The sequence below is a fragment of the Excalfactoria chinensis genome, chromosome 5 (genome assembly GCF_039878825.1).
Source record: "Excalfactoria chinensis isolate bCotChi1 chromosome 5, bCotChi1.hap2, whole genome shotgun sequence".
NCBI classification, from domain to species: domain Eukaryota; kingdom Metazoa; phylum Chordata; class Aves; order Galliformes; family Phasianidae; genus Excalfactoria; species Excalfactoria chinensis.
The window spans coordinates 41,808,107-41,822,266 of record NC_092829.1 but is presented as its reverse complement, the minus strand read 5'-3'; the positions used below and the strand labels follow the sequence as shown (position 1 = coordinate 41,822,266).

At 42.3% G+C, this 14,160-nt stretch overlaps 2 protein-coding genes across 7 annotated transcripts in view; one reads left to right on the top strand and one right to left on the bottom strand.

Annotated features, from left to right (window-relative positions):
• The first annotated feature begins 2,583 nt into the window (after positions 1-2,583).
• Positions 2,584-7,163, top strand: TSSC4 (tumor suppressing subtransferable candidate 4). Of its 6 annotated transcripts, none has more exons than XM_072339083.1 (4): positions 2,584-2,657; positions 2,932-3,054; positions 3,879-3,951; positions 4,880-7,162. In XM_072339083.1, exon 4 carries the CDS (start codon positions 4,968-4,970, stop codon positions 5,988-5,990), a length of 1,023 nt encoding a protein of 340 aa, XP_072195184.1. In that variant the 5' UTR covers positions 2,584-2,657; positions 2,932-3,054; positions 3,879-3,951; positions 4,880-4,967; the 3' UTR covers positions 5,991-7,162. The 6 variants fall into 6 exon arrangements, with proteins under 6 accessions (XP_072195184.1, XP_072195180.1, XP_072195185.1 ...); XM_072339080.1 differs by having other exon boundaries at positions 2,649-2,702; positions 2,932-3,056; XM_072339079.1 differs by lacking the exon at positions 3,879-3,951 and having other exon boundaries at positions 2,932-3,056.
• Positions 7,164-8,536: 1,373 nt separating this feature from the next.
• Positions 8,537-14,160, bottom strand: part of TRPM5 (transient receptor potential cation channel subfamily M member 5) — a 35,562-nt gene continuing 29,938 nt past the window's right edge. Inside the window, exons 20-24 of the mRNA XM_072339310.1 lie at positions 13,715-13,893; positions 12,689-12,821; positions 10,986-11,058; positions 9,880-9,970; positions 8,537-8,637 (exon numbers count right to left, since the gene is read on the bottom strand). Coding sequence (XP_072195411.1) covers positions 8,537-8,637; positions 9,880-9,970; positions 10,986-11,058; positions 12,689-12,821; positions 13,715-13,893 — 577 coding nt within the window. The remainder of the gene's footprint in view (positions 8,638-9,879; positions 9,971-10,985; positions 11,059-12,688; positions 12,822-13,714; positions 13,894-14,160) is intronic.

The window sequence follows — 14,160 nt, the reverse complement described above, 5'->3', positions numbered from 1 at the left end:
TACCTGCCCTCATTAAATATATTCCCTCCACATGAGTTAATTTTTTCATTGCTCACTTAGCAGGGAGAAAACTCCAGTGTGAGTAAACAGCACTGGAATAAATCAAACCTGCTTGCATGTGAGCCAGAGCCGAAAGAAATCATAAAGTAAAACAGGTAAGCAAAAACCAATGTAGGAGAAAGGCAGTGTTAAGCACCAAATCCTGGAAACATCCCACAGGGTTTCAAGGATATTTATAGGCTTTCCTTCTTGTAAATGGGAGAGGTCAGGTGATTATTTCCCCCAGCCTTTACTCATTCTGGCTCGGTGCAACTGCAGTCTTCCAGCAGAGGAGGATGTGCTGTGCAACACTGTGCTTGTGATTTTTACCTACAGGAAAATGCTCCTTTCCTTCCCCACTTCCCCTCATGAACTCTGGCATCAAGCTGAGCACAGCCATACCAGACTCATGTCCACAGTTGTTCTGGGCGCATGAGATGGAGAAAATACATTGGATTGCTCTGCTTGGCCTTCAGTATCACAGTGGCTGCCGGGGAATTGCCTGCCAGTTTCCTACAGCCATGAAGAGGAGGACAGGCAGACTCTCCCAGGCTCCGAGTGCAGAAGCCTCCAGTGCATAGGCTGGGGCTGGAGCCTGCCAATTGAGCAGCGGAAACAGTCACCGGATAGGGGCCAACAGCAGATTTATGTACAAGAAAGGAACACAAGGCTCCCAGCAGCAGGGCTGAAAGGAGACGCACTGCTTCCCGCAGAGTCACAGGGCAATCTCTGTGCAAGAGCTAAGCCTGCCCCAGGCATGGTGTACTTGTTTGGAAGATGTCCTGTGATGGCACACAGAGCCATGTCGAGTCCCGCACCCCTTTTCAAGCCATCTTAGTTCACGCTGGCTAGGGCTAGGCTTTACCATCTGTTCGTCTTTAGGATCTGACTCATTATTTTTATTTCAGCTGTCACCAGGCAATAGCAAAAATCCCAACACAACAGCACATTCACCATCGTGAACTGCCTTGCCTTCAGTCAGCAGAGAAAAGAACAGCTCATCCCCAGTTCTCTGCATTGTGTGAGACTCATCTTCTGCACAACGACAGGAAAGGAGTAAAAGGATACAGACAGCTGCTGTAGTAACCTTGGCCATCAACTGCATCCTGACAACAAAAAAAACCCAACCCCACATCTACGGCTTATGCTGCTTGCCTCCACCCTTACAAAAATAGGGCATGACCACGCTTAATGCACATCCTTTCCCTGCCTGCTGCTGGTATGCTCAGACAGCATTATGCAGCAGGCCCAGCCCTCATCCACTGTCTGTGTCTCCCCTGCACAACGCCTGTCTTTGCCTGTGACTCCTCTCCTTACTCCTGTTCCTGCTCACATGCCAAAGGGCTCTGCTTTCCTCTCTCTTTCCTCCAGGCAGGAATCCATCTGACTGTGTATATATGTTTAAGGAAAGGCTTACCAAATGGGGAAACACCTCTAGAGCCGCTGCTTTAGAACTCTAGCATGGCTCCAGCCAGACAAAAGATATTTTATGCTAACTTTGGTGCTGCAGCCAAATGTGTTCTGAGAGGCAGCCCTCGTCTCATAAATTACTTCAACACTCCAGAAGGCAGGAGATATTTAAGAAACTGACAATGCAAATGGAACAGCTCATGTGAGGGATGTCTTGTGGCGAGGTCCCACTTGAAGGGACTCGCTGCAGCCTTCTCAGGAGCAGACACAGCCTGACCTTCAGCACACGCATCTGCAAATGGACGCTGGGGTGCAGCAGGGTGTGGGTGGCATGGCTGTGTGATCCCTATTTTCAGGGATGAAAATCCCTATTTTCAGGGATGATGTATAGTAAAATTTCATCAAAAATCTCTGACGAGCACTTTGTGAACTTGCTGAGAATTCCAACTGCTTCCACTGAACTACACTGATGCATCGGTTTCGCAAAAACAAGGTCCAACATCCCACTAGTTTTATGTTATGTTGCTTTCTTTGGTGTTTTAATAGTAAGTTTTGTTACTCCCACACGTTAATGATATTATATATTTTACAAGGGCTACCCCGAAAGTGATGCCTCCTGTTTTATGATGTCGGCCTACAGTGTCAGGGGCGGATGGTGGTGCTGGGGGAAAAGCACCAGGTGGCCTCAGCCAACACCAATAAAACATGTTCCGACAGAATTCCACATCTTGACACATGAACAAAAAATGTTCTTTTGGGACAGAGGATGGAAACTTGCTTTTGGCCGGACACTTGTCTCACACCCCAGTGACTGGAGGCTTTCTGGTTATAAAGTACACGCAAATAAAAACTCCGCGTTTCCTCTGAACCGCTCGCTGCTGCCAAGTCCAGGAGATGAGGAAAAAACCAACGCCTGACTTGTTTTTTCCACGCGGTTTGGAAGAGGCGGGGCCACCCCCGACTGCTTTACAGGCTGCAAAATGGCGGCCGAGCGGCTGGGGCGGGCAGCGGTGCGTCCTGGGAGCTGTAGTCCCGCCCCGCCGCCGCCCCGCCGCTCTCAAAATGGCCCCCAACGGGGAAAGCGCGGATAACTACAACTCCCAGGATGCAAAGCGAGGTGACGCTAACGGGAAGCGGGGCCGCACTTCCGCTTCCTGCCCTCTGTACTTCCCCACCCCCACCTTCCGCCGGGCCTGCGTGGCTTTGGGGTACGGGGCGTTTCTTTGGCAGCATGGCTGCCCTCCGTGCTGGGCGTGAGCGGCGGGAGGGAGGGGGGGTCTGGCCCGTGGTGTGGAGGAGAGGTTCGGATCCGAGAGGATCCCGGTCCGGGGAAGGGAGCTGGACCTTGGGCTGGCAAGGAATGCGGTTTACGGGCCCGTGGTGCTGGGCGAGGCGGTGGGCTGTGCCGTAGTGCTGTCTTTGCAATGAGAACGGGGTCGGGGCCGAGATTTGGGGTGACGGGGCTCTGTGTTTGCCTCACAGCTGCAGGAGGGTGAGCAGAGCCAGCAGAGCGAGGCCAGGATGGGAGAGGCTGATGGAGAACGTGCCAGCCAGGGAGACACGGGCCTGTCTGTGCTGTGCAGTGCCCACATTGCTGTAATGAACGTGTGAGTCTGTCTGGTGTGCTGTCAGCATCTGCGTGTTTGGTATTAACACTGTTAAAATGTTATTCCAGAAGCAACGTTTTCCCTTTCTGTATAAATGCTCTTAGAAAAAAGGTGCTCTCATTCATAGCCTGAAACAGCTGTTTTGCTCAGCTGTGCTTCTCGGTGTCTCTTTTGAGTTGCATTTGTTTCTTTCATGTGTTATAAAACTAAACAGAAAGATGCAGGATCTTCAATGCTTATTTTGCATTCAGGGGTTGCACTAGAGGCCACGTTTCAAAAGCAACGGTGTCAAACACAGCCAGACTACACAGAACACAGCATTCAGGCCATTCAGTTCTTTGGAAGTTTCTCCACATACTAATGCCTCATGCAGATCTGTTCCCAGTGGTGAATACGACCTTTCTTTGCAGACATCTCTGTGGTATCCTGGGTCTCTTTCCTAGTGGCTTGTAGTACCTGCAGTGCATATCTAGTACCTCAGTATTTTCTTGGCTGCAGTTAACACACTACATTTACTAATTGTTTACTGCATTTGTAAATTACAGCTTTGTTTTTTCAGAAGCCTCTCTTCTGTTGTACAGAATAAGGCTTGGCTTTGTGACTGTGGAGACTGAGTAACTATGGTGGAGCCTGTCCTCTTAGGTTTGTGCTGTTCTTTTGCTAATATTCAGGATTATCTGAAGGCTCTTATGCAAGGTTGAGCTTGTGTCAGATTTAGAACTCAGCTCTGTAGCTTTGGGTGACTCAGGGAGAAAGAATTATTTTCAAAACTCATTTTAAAACTACATTTCCAGCATCTTGATGGAAATGTTTGTTTTCTAGGGCGGAAGTGCTGAGATCTTTGGTGGCTTTAACAGACCCTCGGGAGGGGAAGCTGACTCAGTCTCAGGAGAAAGTGAGTGACCAGCAGACTTCCCACGTCTGTTTACTGTGGATTTTCAGAAGAACCTATAATTGTGTAGTTTAACTTAACCTAATAGTAAATGAGAACTCTTTCCCTAATTCACATTTTGGAGAGCTGAAGTGTATTTTTGCCAAGTCTATTTTTGACTGCCTAGCAAGCAGTGATGTTTCAGCCTGTACTGGAACTCAGGGTTCAGTTCACTGTGTCTTTTGATTGACCAAATGGCCAGCTCTTGCTGACCCTTGCTTGCACCCTCCCCTTGTTTCCAGTGTGCTCACACAAGCATGGCATGTGCAATTAGTTTTCATAATCTGTCTCAATTCATTTCTCATGCTCACTCATCTTATGATTGCAACTGTATAGTAATAACATAAAGCCAAGGAAGGAGTGGACCTTGTACTTTGTCAGTTTAAAGCTGACACAGAACTGTAGCTCTGAGACATTACAGGCTGTTCTGCCACGTTCCTTGATCAGCAGCAGGGCCCTTTTTAATAGGTAGAACATGATTGGGGCTGGATGTGAATTGGCAATAAAGAACTGTAACAGACAAAAGAAAGTCTAAGAGATTAGGATTTGTTTTTATGGATTTATATGGTATGGATAAATGAATGGTGTACTTTGGAGAGTCACTGCTGTTCTTGGAAGAAGATATGTGGAACAGTTAGATGCAAAAAACTTGTGCTCATCATTTAGCAATCGATCTTGCTGTTACCTTCAGTGAAATTCAGTGCATTACTATTTAGAATTACTTTGCATTCTTGTACTGAGTTTTGTGGAAGTCTTTAATATTATATGTGCATCCATTCTGCAGTAATGTACTGTGATATTGTAGTAATAATTGTCAGGCCTGTCCCAGAGTGATGGTCGTATGTGTGATTCTCATTGCACAGTTGAATTTTCATGCTCCTTTGTATTGTAGGTATTAAAGTTGCTGGGCATTTGGAAAACCACATTTACAGCCGTTCCTGGGCCTGCATCAAGGACCTCAGTGGAGTGATAGCTCAAAGATGGGAGACCAAGATGATGCTGAACCCTTCCTGGGCACCGGGACTGCCACTGCAGCAGACTACAAAGGAGCTCAGCCCTCTGACTCAGTGTCGCTCAGCGATTCTGATTCTGATGATTTGGGATTAGCAGATGAAGCAGAAGTTGATACAATATCTCCTGAGGATCCATCTGTAGATGATGAGGATTACAGACCAGGGGATGCTGCTGACCCATCAGAAAACAGGAAGAGGTCTCCTGTTCAGCCATTCCTTTTGAGGGGCATGAGTTCTACATTCTCTCTCCGCAGCCAGAGTATTTTTGATTGCTTGGAGGAGGCAGCAAAATTGTCTGTTCCCTCAATGTCTGAAGATAATGTTGTTGATGGGAGGTTTAAACGTCCCTTACCTCCAACTACCATGTCAAGTAATGTAATACCAGAAAGCCTTGGAAAGCCAACCAGACCAGTGCAGGCTCCCAGAATGTCTCCAGCAGTGCCTGACTATGTGGCACACCCAGAGCGCTGGACCAAATACAGCCTAGATGGGGTGTCAGAGTCTAGTGACAAGACTAATAGGGCAGTGGCTATGGAATTTCTAGAGGGCTTGAAGAAAAGAGGGGAGGAACAAAGCTCAACTGTCCAAGACAGCTACACCCCATATTTCAACCAGGATCCTTCCAGCTGTGGAGCTGGGAGGATTGTATTCACCAAACCTTCAAAAAGGGGTGTTGATGGAATAGAAAAGAAAATATCGGCAGGAGAGGGTGATAAGAAACACATCAAAACAGATCTGAAAGGAAAATCTGTAAAGACTGATGATGTGAGGGAGGAAGATAAGGTAGAGCTGGGACACTTAGGTGGTGCTGATAGAAAGGCAACAGAGGAGGAGGGATGCCTGATAGTGGAGAACATGAATATGGAAAGTGAGCATGGTGTGGGTGAAGAGCCATTGGCAGAAAAAGTTGGATTCCATTGCAGCAAGAAGAGAAATAGGAAAAATTTCAGGCCTAAAATAGATGACGAAGGAGAGGAGGAAGAGTCTTGAGTGATGGAACGAATTGGAAATATGCAAGAATTTGTGTACTCTTGGGATATGCTTAGTTTTGTTATTATGTTTTTGGTTTTTTTTTGTCGGGGACCCATGTGATACCATTTTGTCTAACGGCTTGCTTTATAGCCACCCAGACCACTTTCATTTTTATAAATTAAGCTACTAAAAATACATTACAGACTTTTTGTTAGTGAGAACTCTGCAGGCAAAGGATAGTTGCAGTCTCTCATGAGAGAATAAAGCGTGTTTTGTTTGCTTGAGCAGCTCCCTGGGGCTTGCATTGGAGCTCAAGTCATCATGAGCACCACAGAAAAAACTGTTAGCTAGAATGCTGCAAGGCATCCTAATTACCCCACATTTAGAGCTTTTCCTAAGTCTTGTAGAATCTGGGAACAGAGGTGATGAGCTTATTATGCGGAGTTGTTTAAACAGTGAAAATAAAAACAGGTCTTCCACTAGATTTGATTTCTCCCAACCTGTCCTTTTTTCATTCTCTTTGAGAGTACAGCATGAGTTTAGAGGGCCCAGGTGGGAACTGGCAAACCAACTATTTTTTAATGTGGTTTCAGATATTTAACTTACTGTTACATGAAAAAAACAGGTTAAGAAAATACCATTTTTTCCTGCAGATGGGCACAACTTTGGAAAACGTTCTAGTAAAGACACACTGAAGATCACTTCAGCCAAGTCTCTTCATGTAGACTGTAAATCAGTTATGCAACAACTTCTCTTAGTACTATGATGTGTTGATTTTTTTTGGCCTGCATATTTGTTTAGTATTTCCAGATGGCTCTGCTTCCACGTTTCTTGGTGTACACTTGGTGGGAATCAGGGTGTTTGTTGAACTGGATGCTTTTTTCCTTGGAATTCAATAAACTTTCAGTTGTACTTTTGTTTCTCCATGTCTTTGAACTGTACTGATATTACTGCAACTATAGGAGTTTGAATGACTAAATTTATTTGATTTGAGAACCTGGAATGTTAGTCTCAACATCTTGTAACTTTTCCTTCAGCTTCTTAAGGTTTAGAATCTAAAGTTCACATTTTTAACGTTGTGTGGTAATTTTACAATACATAGAGAATCACTTGCTAGACTGAATCGGGTCAATAACAAAAATAGCTGTATCAGAAAGGAAGTGGTTAAGAAGAATACAGTGGGTTGCCAGTTGTAATATGCACGTTATTTCCTAACAAACAAACATAGCTCAGTACAGTCATACTGGTTTTATGACTTATCCTTTGCCTAGGGTGAAGAGCATTTAGCACAGGATCCACGTTCTGTTGTTGTTAATGGCACTACTATGGTCAGGGGTGCAGCTGAATAAGCTGAACGATCACTTATTTATGAAGAAATCGTAAGATTAATTTCTATTAATTAAAGACTCCCATTGAAAGGCATTTTGATCACGTCTGAGATTTTTTTCCCCCCCAACTCTGTACTGAGGCAATAGAGAGTTTTCTCACAACCTTTCTTTGTTGTATATGAGCAGCATCATAATATGAATGAGGAAATTAAGTTCAGCTGGAGCTTATCAGAGTGTGAACACAACCCACTGCTTACTTCCCTCTTTTGGCACTGTTTATATCGGTGCAAAGAAATTTCCCATTAAAGGACAGCAATCACGCTCATTTTATTTGTATGTCTCCTCATACAAAATTATAATAAAGCCAGCTACCATTTGTGTTCTAAAAAGATACATGCCAGTAGAAGTAATGCAAAAAAATGGCCATCAATCCAGAATGAAGTCAGAAAATTGCTTAGCTGTAGATGCAAGGTTGATGTCTCCTTGTAATAGCAGTGAGCTGACAGCAGGTCTATCATCTGGCATTGAACTCAAAAAGCAAGCAGCAGAGGCTGGGGATCTGAATGGGAAGGTCACCTGCTTTGTGTTTGGAAACTGCCTGCATGCCACCAAAGACTTGAGGACCATGCAGTGAGTTTTTGGGGATGAGTGAAGATCCTGCATTAATGAACAGCCAGAAAAGAGAGCCAGAAGTGGGAGGAGAAAGCGGTGAGTGCAATCATTTGAGAGTGACAAGAACTCTAGGAACTGTGTGAAATGTATAATAAGTCAGGATCCCAGGCCCCTTCTTTCCTGTGGAAACTTTCTTCAATTTTTTTCAAAGCGACTCATAAATGCAAGCTTGCTTTCTTGGCATAGGAAGTGGGTTGGTTTTTAGTGAGGAAATGGTTGCCCTTTAAAGGGGAAACTCCTTTGGAAAGAACATGGAAATTAGTGATGATGAAGTGTGATTGAGGGTATGGAACTTTGGGAACAGACTATGTAGAGAACAAGGTGGTAGTCATCCTGGACATAGTGCAGTTTGTGGAGGGGAGCAATGGAGAAAAGGCCAATGCAGGAGCAGTAGGGAAGAAAGCTCAAGAAATCCCCAGTAGTGTCAAACAGTATTTCACATAAAGTGCGAAGTTACCATGAAGACTTTGAAGTTTGGGTCTTGAGCCTTCCTGAGATTAGGATTTTACTTGGATGGTAATTCAGCAGGGCAAAGGGTTTAATCCAAAGAAATGAGAATGAAATTTAATTATCTATGTATGCGATGTCAGCCTCAGTCGGATCTGCATGCTCTTCTCTTTCAGCTCTTTCTGGCAAAGGCACTTCAGTGTCGGCATTTCTTGAACCTAGTAGGATTGTAAAAGCCATGTGTTTCTTCAAAGCTTAAGGATAACGGTTACATAATAGTAATTAGGAAACTTTAAAATGTTGGAAATAACCCACAGTGAAATTATACTGTAGCTTGTAGTACTTCATGTTTGTTCAGTAAATGATAAAAACAGGTTTCTTGTTTTGTTTTGTTTTTTCCTTCTTTTTTCCCCAGCTATTTAAGTCTCTATGCAGTACAGTATTAAAATAGTCTGGGTAACATGCTACAGGACAAGTTTTTCTTACCAGAATGCTTATAATGAGGCAGTGTATTTATGTGCTTTGAAAACTACCACCAAAATTAAGTCAAATATGAGGTTAGTTCGACTCTGAGAAGCTGTTTATAGCAAACTGTTGTAGGACAGAGCTGCAGTTAGGACCAAACCTGCTTGTTTATCAGTGGACTTCAATTTTCACTGATAATTCCTTTCAGTGCTTTCAGAATATTATAGCTTGTTATGCATCCTGAGGTAGTATGAAAGAAAATATTTTTCTAAGCTGGCTTTGCTTTGCCTACGTTTAAAATTAGAATAATATGCCTGGTTAAGTATGTTGATGTTTCCTCCCATGGCTGGGAAAATTGCAAATTATTTGTTTCTGCTATACCTGTGGTTTGCTACAGGAACCTCAGACAGATCTCATTTCCCCCCCACTTTCACTGACGTCAATACAAATGGACAAAGAAAAACTGCCATATTAAATGGGATCCAACACACCTTTGTCTGCATGAATGCTTTGAGGTCTTGTTATGTCCAACCTTGTGATTCTATGATTCTATGTCAAGACTTACCTGGATTTCCAGCTACTTGTTTCCCATGTGGTACCTACATGCTTGGTTTAAGTTTTTGGATAAATATTTGATATTTTTCTTAATCATCTATTTCAAAATATTTCTTGAATTGGATATCCTGTACTGGCTGAGCAATGCTCTGTTTCTGTCTCTAATGTTTCAAACTGGATAGTGATAGTCGTAGGACAAGGGGGAATGGTTTTAAACCAGGACAGGGGAGGTTTAGGTTAGAGAGTAAGAGAAAGTTTTTCACACAGAGGGTGGTGACACACTGGAACAGGTTGCCCAGGGAGGTTGTGGATGCCCCATCCCTGGAGGCATTCAAGGCCAGGCTGGATGTGGCTCTGGGCAGCATGGTCTGGTGGTTGGCAACCCTGCACGTAGCAGGGGGTTGAAACTGGATGATGATTGTGGTCCTTTCAATACTTACATGCGTAGTTTGGATCTGTTTGCTTGCAGAAGAGGTTGGTTTTGGTTAAAACATCTGCCATTGAGGAGATAACAGCCGTACAGTAGCAAATCTATAGAACAGGCAGTGATTTCTGCATCAGTTATTTTTTGTAGCGTTGTATCCAATCTTAAATTTACAGGAAAGACAACATAATAGCAACTGAAAGCAGCATCAAAAATATCATACACAACTTTGTTTGGAATAGTTGAACTGACTTGCAGGAAGATTGGTGTTGAATGTCTTCCTTATTTTGAGTATATTGCATTAGCTTATTCTGGCACAACCTTATTGCAGCATTTACTGTGTGTTCCCACTAAACCTGTATTTGGTTTCAACCTTTTTCATTGAATAGTGTTACTTTTTCCAGGAAGCCATAAAAGTGACAAAGAAAGGGGAGAGAAACTGCAACAGGAGCATTAAGGCAAGCAACTTTCAGCTAGGCCAAAACTGCATTGGAGAACTCTAGAAACAAGGAAAACAGTAACAGTTTTACTATGTAGTATACAGTAATGCTGAGTGTTTTGAGACTGTTTAGCAAACGTTTATTTATGTTCCAAGGGTCTGCCATCAAAAGCTTGAGGTAGGGTTTCCTCCTGTTATTTTGTTGCGCATTTATGTGTTAATGCTTCCCCCTTTGAGAAGCTTGTATGTGTTACCTAAGAATACTTGAAAACCAATGTCCAATATTAGTCTCTGTCATATTGGACTGAATATGGATTATTTCAATGTTGTCGCTTTTAAAGTAAGAAATGGTTGGGTGAAGAAAGAGAAAGGAGTGTGGAGGATTTGCATCCAGAGGGAGCTTAAGGGGAAGAAGTGGAAGCTTCTGCAGTATGCTAGCAAAGAGAGCAAGAAACTGTGTTCCCCTTTCTATGGGAGGTTAGAAAAGTTTCTTTGCATTGTTGTAATTACAGATAAAATAAGGAAAGTGAAGTCATTATGCAGATTATTTTTCCTTCCTTTTATCCTTATAGAGTGTATACCAAACACTGCCAACACTGAAATACTGCCCACTGAAAAAATGGGCCAGGCCACAAAAAAAGAAAGAAACAGATCCTAATGTTGGTTACATTGATGTGACTTACCTGGGATTCTATAACTTTAAGTCGCTTTTCTTGCTCTTTCAGCCCACTGAGGTATTTAGACAAATTATCCACCCTGTGGAAGCAAAAATGATGTGCTGCTGAGCAAAAAGGAAATGCCTCCGATTAAATCCTAAACCACAGAAAACAAGTAACTTAAACTACATCTGTGACCTCCTGCTTGCAGTTCTGTGCTGCTGGGACACCTCAGAGCCCCCTAGAAGTATTGCCCTTTTGAAGGGTTCCTCTAAGTATTTACTGAACAGAGCAGCATTTGTGGCACAAATCTCCCATACCTGCTGCTATGAACTTGCCTAGATGACAATGATCGTACAGCTTGTGGTTAGGGCTGCTTAGCTATGTCTTTCCAGTCCATTACATCCCATCTATTTCAAAGGCAACTTGATCCCACCATGAAAATTAAGACCATGATATATATTCCATTAATACAGGGCTGATGAGCCATTTGGTTTCTTCAAGGTTTCATCTTCAGAAACTGATTTGGTGTATAAATCTCTAACGGGACTGTGCGGAGAACTTGAAAATGATACCTCCAAATCAAACTGTCCACACATTTTCTACATGCTTTACCTCTTCTTCCATCCCTTCCTTATTCCTCTCATCTGACTTCCCATGGGTTCCCCAAATCCCTCTTCACTTGGTCCTAACTGTTATTTAAATTTTCCCTTTAACAGGTTACTTAGCATTCAGGCCTATGTGAAGAGGCTGCTGCTTGATGTATCTAGTGCATTTGGGGATTGTTTTAATGCAGAGTTAAATGAATGGCTTTCTGAAGGTTAAATAAGATTTCAAATAATCAGGCAGGTTTGCTAACACCAAAGAGCAAAGGTAAGAAACCATAGTCTCAGTGATAGTCATCTGAACTTGTCTGATCTCTTATTGGCTCTGCTATGTCTGATATCATGTCCTTTATTTAGGAGCAATTATACACGTACTTATTGTTAGATTTCAACAACAGAGTAATAAATTCCAAATTAATTAAGAATAAAGAGCCTGTTAAATTAGAGGGAGAGGAGTACTTTCCATGAACATGCATCTCTTTACGTCATTGTTATTTAAAGAAGTGAACTTCTGAGTAGTAATGTTGCACTTTTATTCATTAGAACAGTAAACCAATGTAAGAGATACTCCTATTAGGGTGATATTTTAGAGGACTTTTTAAATGGAGGCCCAGTTAATTAAATGTAATTTGAGAGCTGATACCAGGAATTTCTTGTGCAAAATTGTCTCATGTCATAATGCCATAAGTAGAAGCTCTTCTGAGTCTATGAGCTGGGGATAATTCCAGAGATCACAAATTTTCATTCAAAAGTCTAAATCTCTTTCTGTTTTGAAAAGGGCAGTTTCACTGGATTTTGATCAATGCTTTGTATCCAGGTATGTTATGTTCCTATATAGGATGGAAGTACGTGCTCTGCAGTGTAGCAACAGAACTATTCTTCCATCATTTCTTCACAAATTTGAGCTTAACTGCAAGTTTGGCTGGAGGTTACATGTTTGTAATTGTAGATACTTCAACAAAGTCAAAAAAACATCTCAAAGTGATCCTTGCTAATGAAAAACATTCCATGCAGAGCATCATTCCCATTAGATTCCTCATATAAACCTTACAAGTGCCTGAATGTTTATCTCATGCAAATCTGAAGACCTGCAAGATTCACTTAATGTAGGTCAGAGTAACATACTTATTAGATGTGGCCTTCAGCCTTTCTTCGTTGCTTTCTTTCCTTTCTTGTTCAAGTTTTATTAGATAATTTTCTTTTTGCACCAGCTCCCATGTTATGATTTTTTGATCTAGCCCAACTGGAAGATCTCTTTCTGTAGGGAGGGAAAAAAAAGATACTAAGAATTATATGCTGCTCCCTTTTCACCTGCACTAGTTTAAGTAATGAAAAGCTGCTATGCAAAGAAAAATCAGGTCTTGTTTTGCCATTGTAGGAGTGACAAGCTGCGAAAATAAGTATTTTCTACACTTTTTATTTTCTTGTGATGCAAGGTAGTGGATTTATTGCAGTTGAATAGGAGTCCTGAGTTTTCTAAAGAACAGCACAGGCAAATTGCAGTGATTTCTGAATAATTCATTCGGACTATCAGTTGTTATTTCTTCAGAAATCAAGGCAGTTTGACATCAACGCCTTTGTCATAATAAGTATGTTACATAGGGAAATGCATTATAGGAAATTGCATCATTATGGGAAATTGTACAGACTGCATCATGATTTTCATGTCTGCTCTCCTAGCAGTTTTTGTTAAATATAATAAATTATGGCTCTTGACCTGTGGAGATCTTACTTGCTCTTCTGTTTTGCTTATGCAGCATATCCTTGCTGAGTATCAGGGTCACCTGTTGATAGACATGTATTTAACAGCTGTTGCAGGAATGCTGAGTAGCTTGAAGCAGTGATTGAGCACCTGGTGGGAAGGCAGGACCAACCCAGGGGAGCTCAGGTGTGTGCAATGTAGGTGGGTGACTAGAAGGGGTGGAGTCAGGATCCACCCCTTCCCAGATCTCATTTAAGGGTTGGCAGTGGAGGTGAGGGCCTCTTGCTGGAGGTTGCTGCCTACCTGAGGGCTTCTCAAGGTAAGAAGATTCTTTATTTTTGTGCTCACAGCTGTTGCATTTGAATGAAGTCCTCTATGCAGCTTAGGACTTTGTTACTCCCCTATCATTGCTGTGCTTTCCATCACATTCTAGCATTACACTAACTTACCCAGATGTTGTTTTTTATGTTCCCTTTTGCTGAAGATTATTTGAAGAACTAAAGTGATGTGGTTAATAATGATAAATGGTGGTGCTAAGGCAGGCCGTCCGTGATATTCAACAATCAGGTTGTAGCGTTGTAGTTTCCAGAAGATGTCTGCATTGCCCTGAACAACTTGAAAAGTGTAGCTGTAATTGGGGGAAAAAAAAAATAAAAATGAAGAGCTACTTTTACCTCAACAAGCTAAAGCTTGTTATTACAAAGTACAGTCCATATTTACCTTAATGAAAGGAACAGCAAGTTCAGTAAGTAGCGTTTACTTAAGCTAAAGTTACTTAAAGTCTACGTAAGCTAAAAGTGCAGATTTTAGATATTAAAGAATTGCAATTGCAGTTTCAAATGATAGAAAAGTCAAAAAATTACTATTTGTTAAAAAAATAATAAAAGGCAATTCA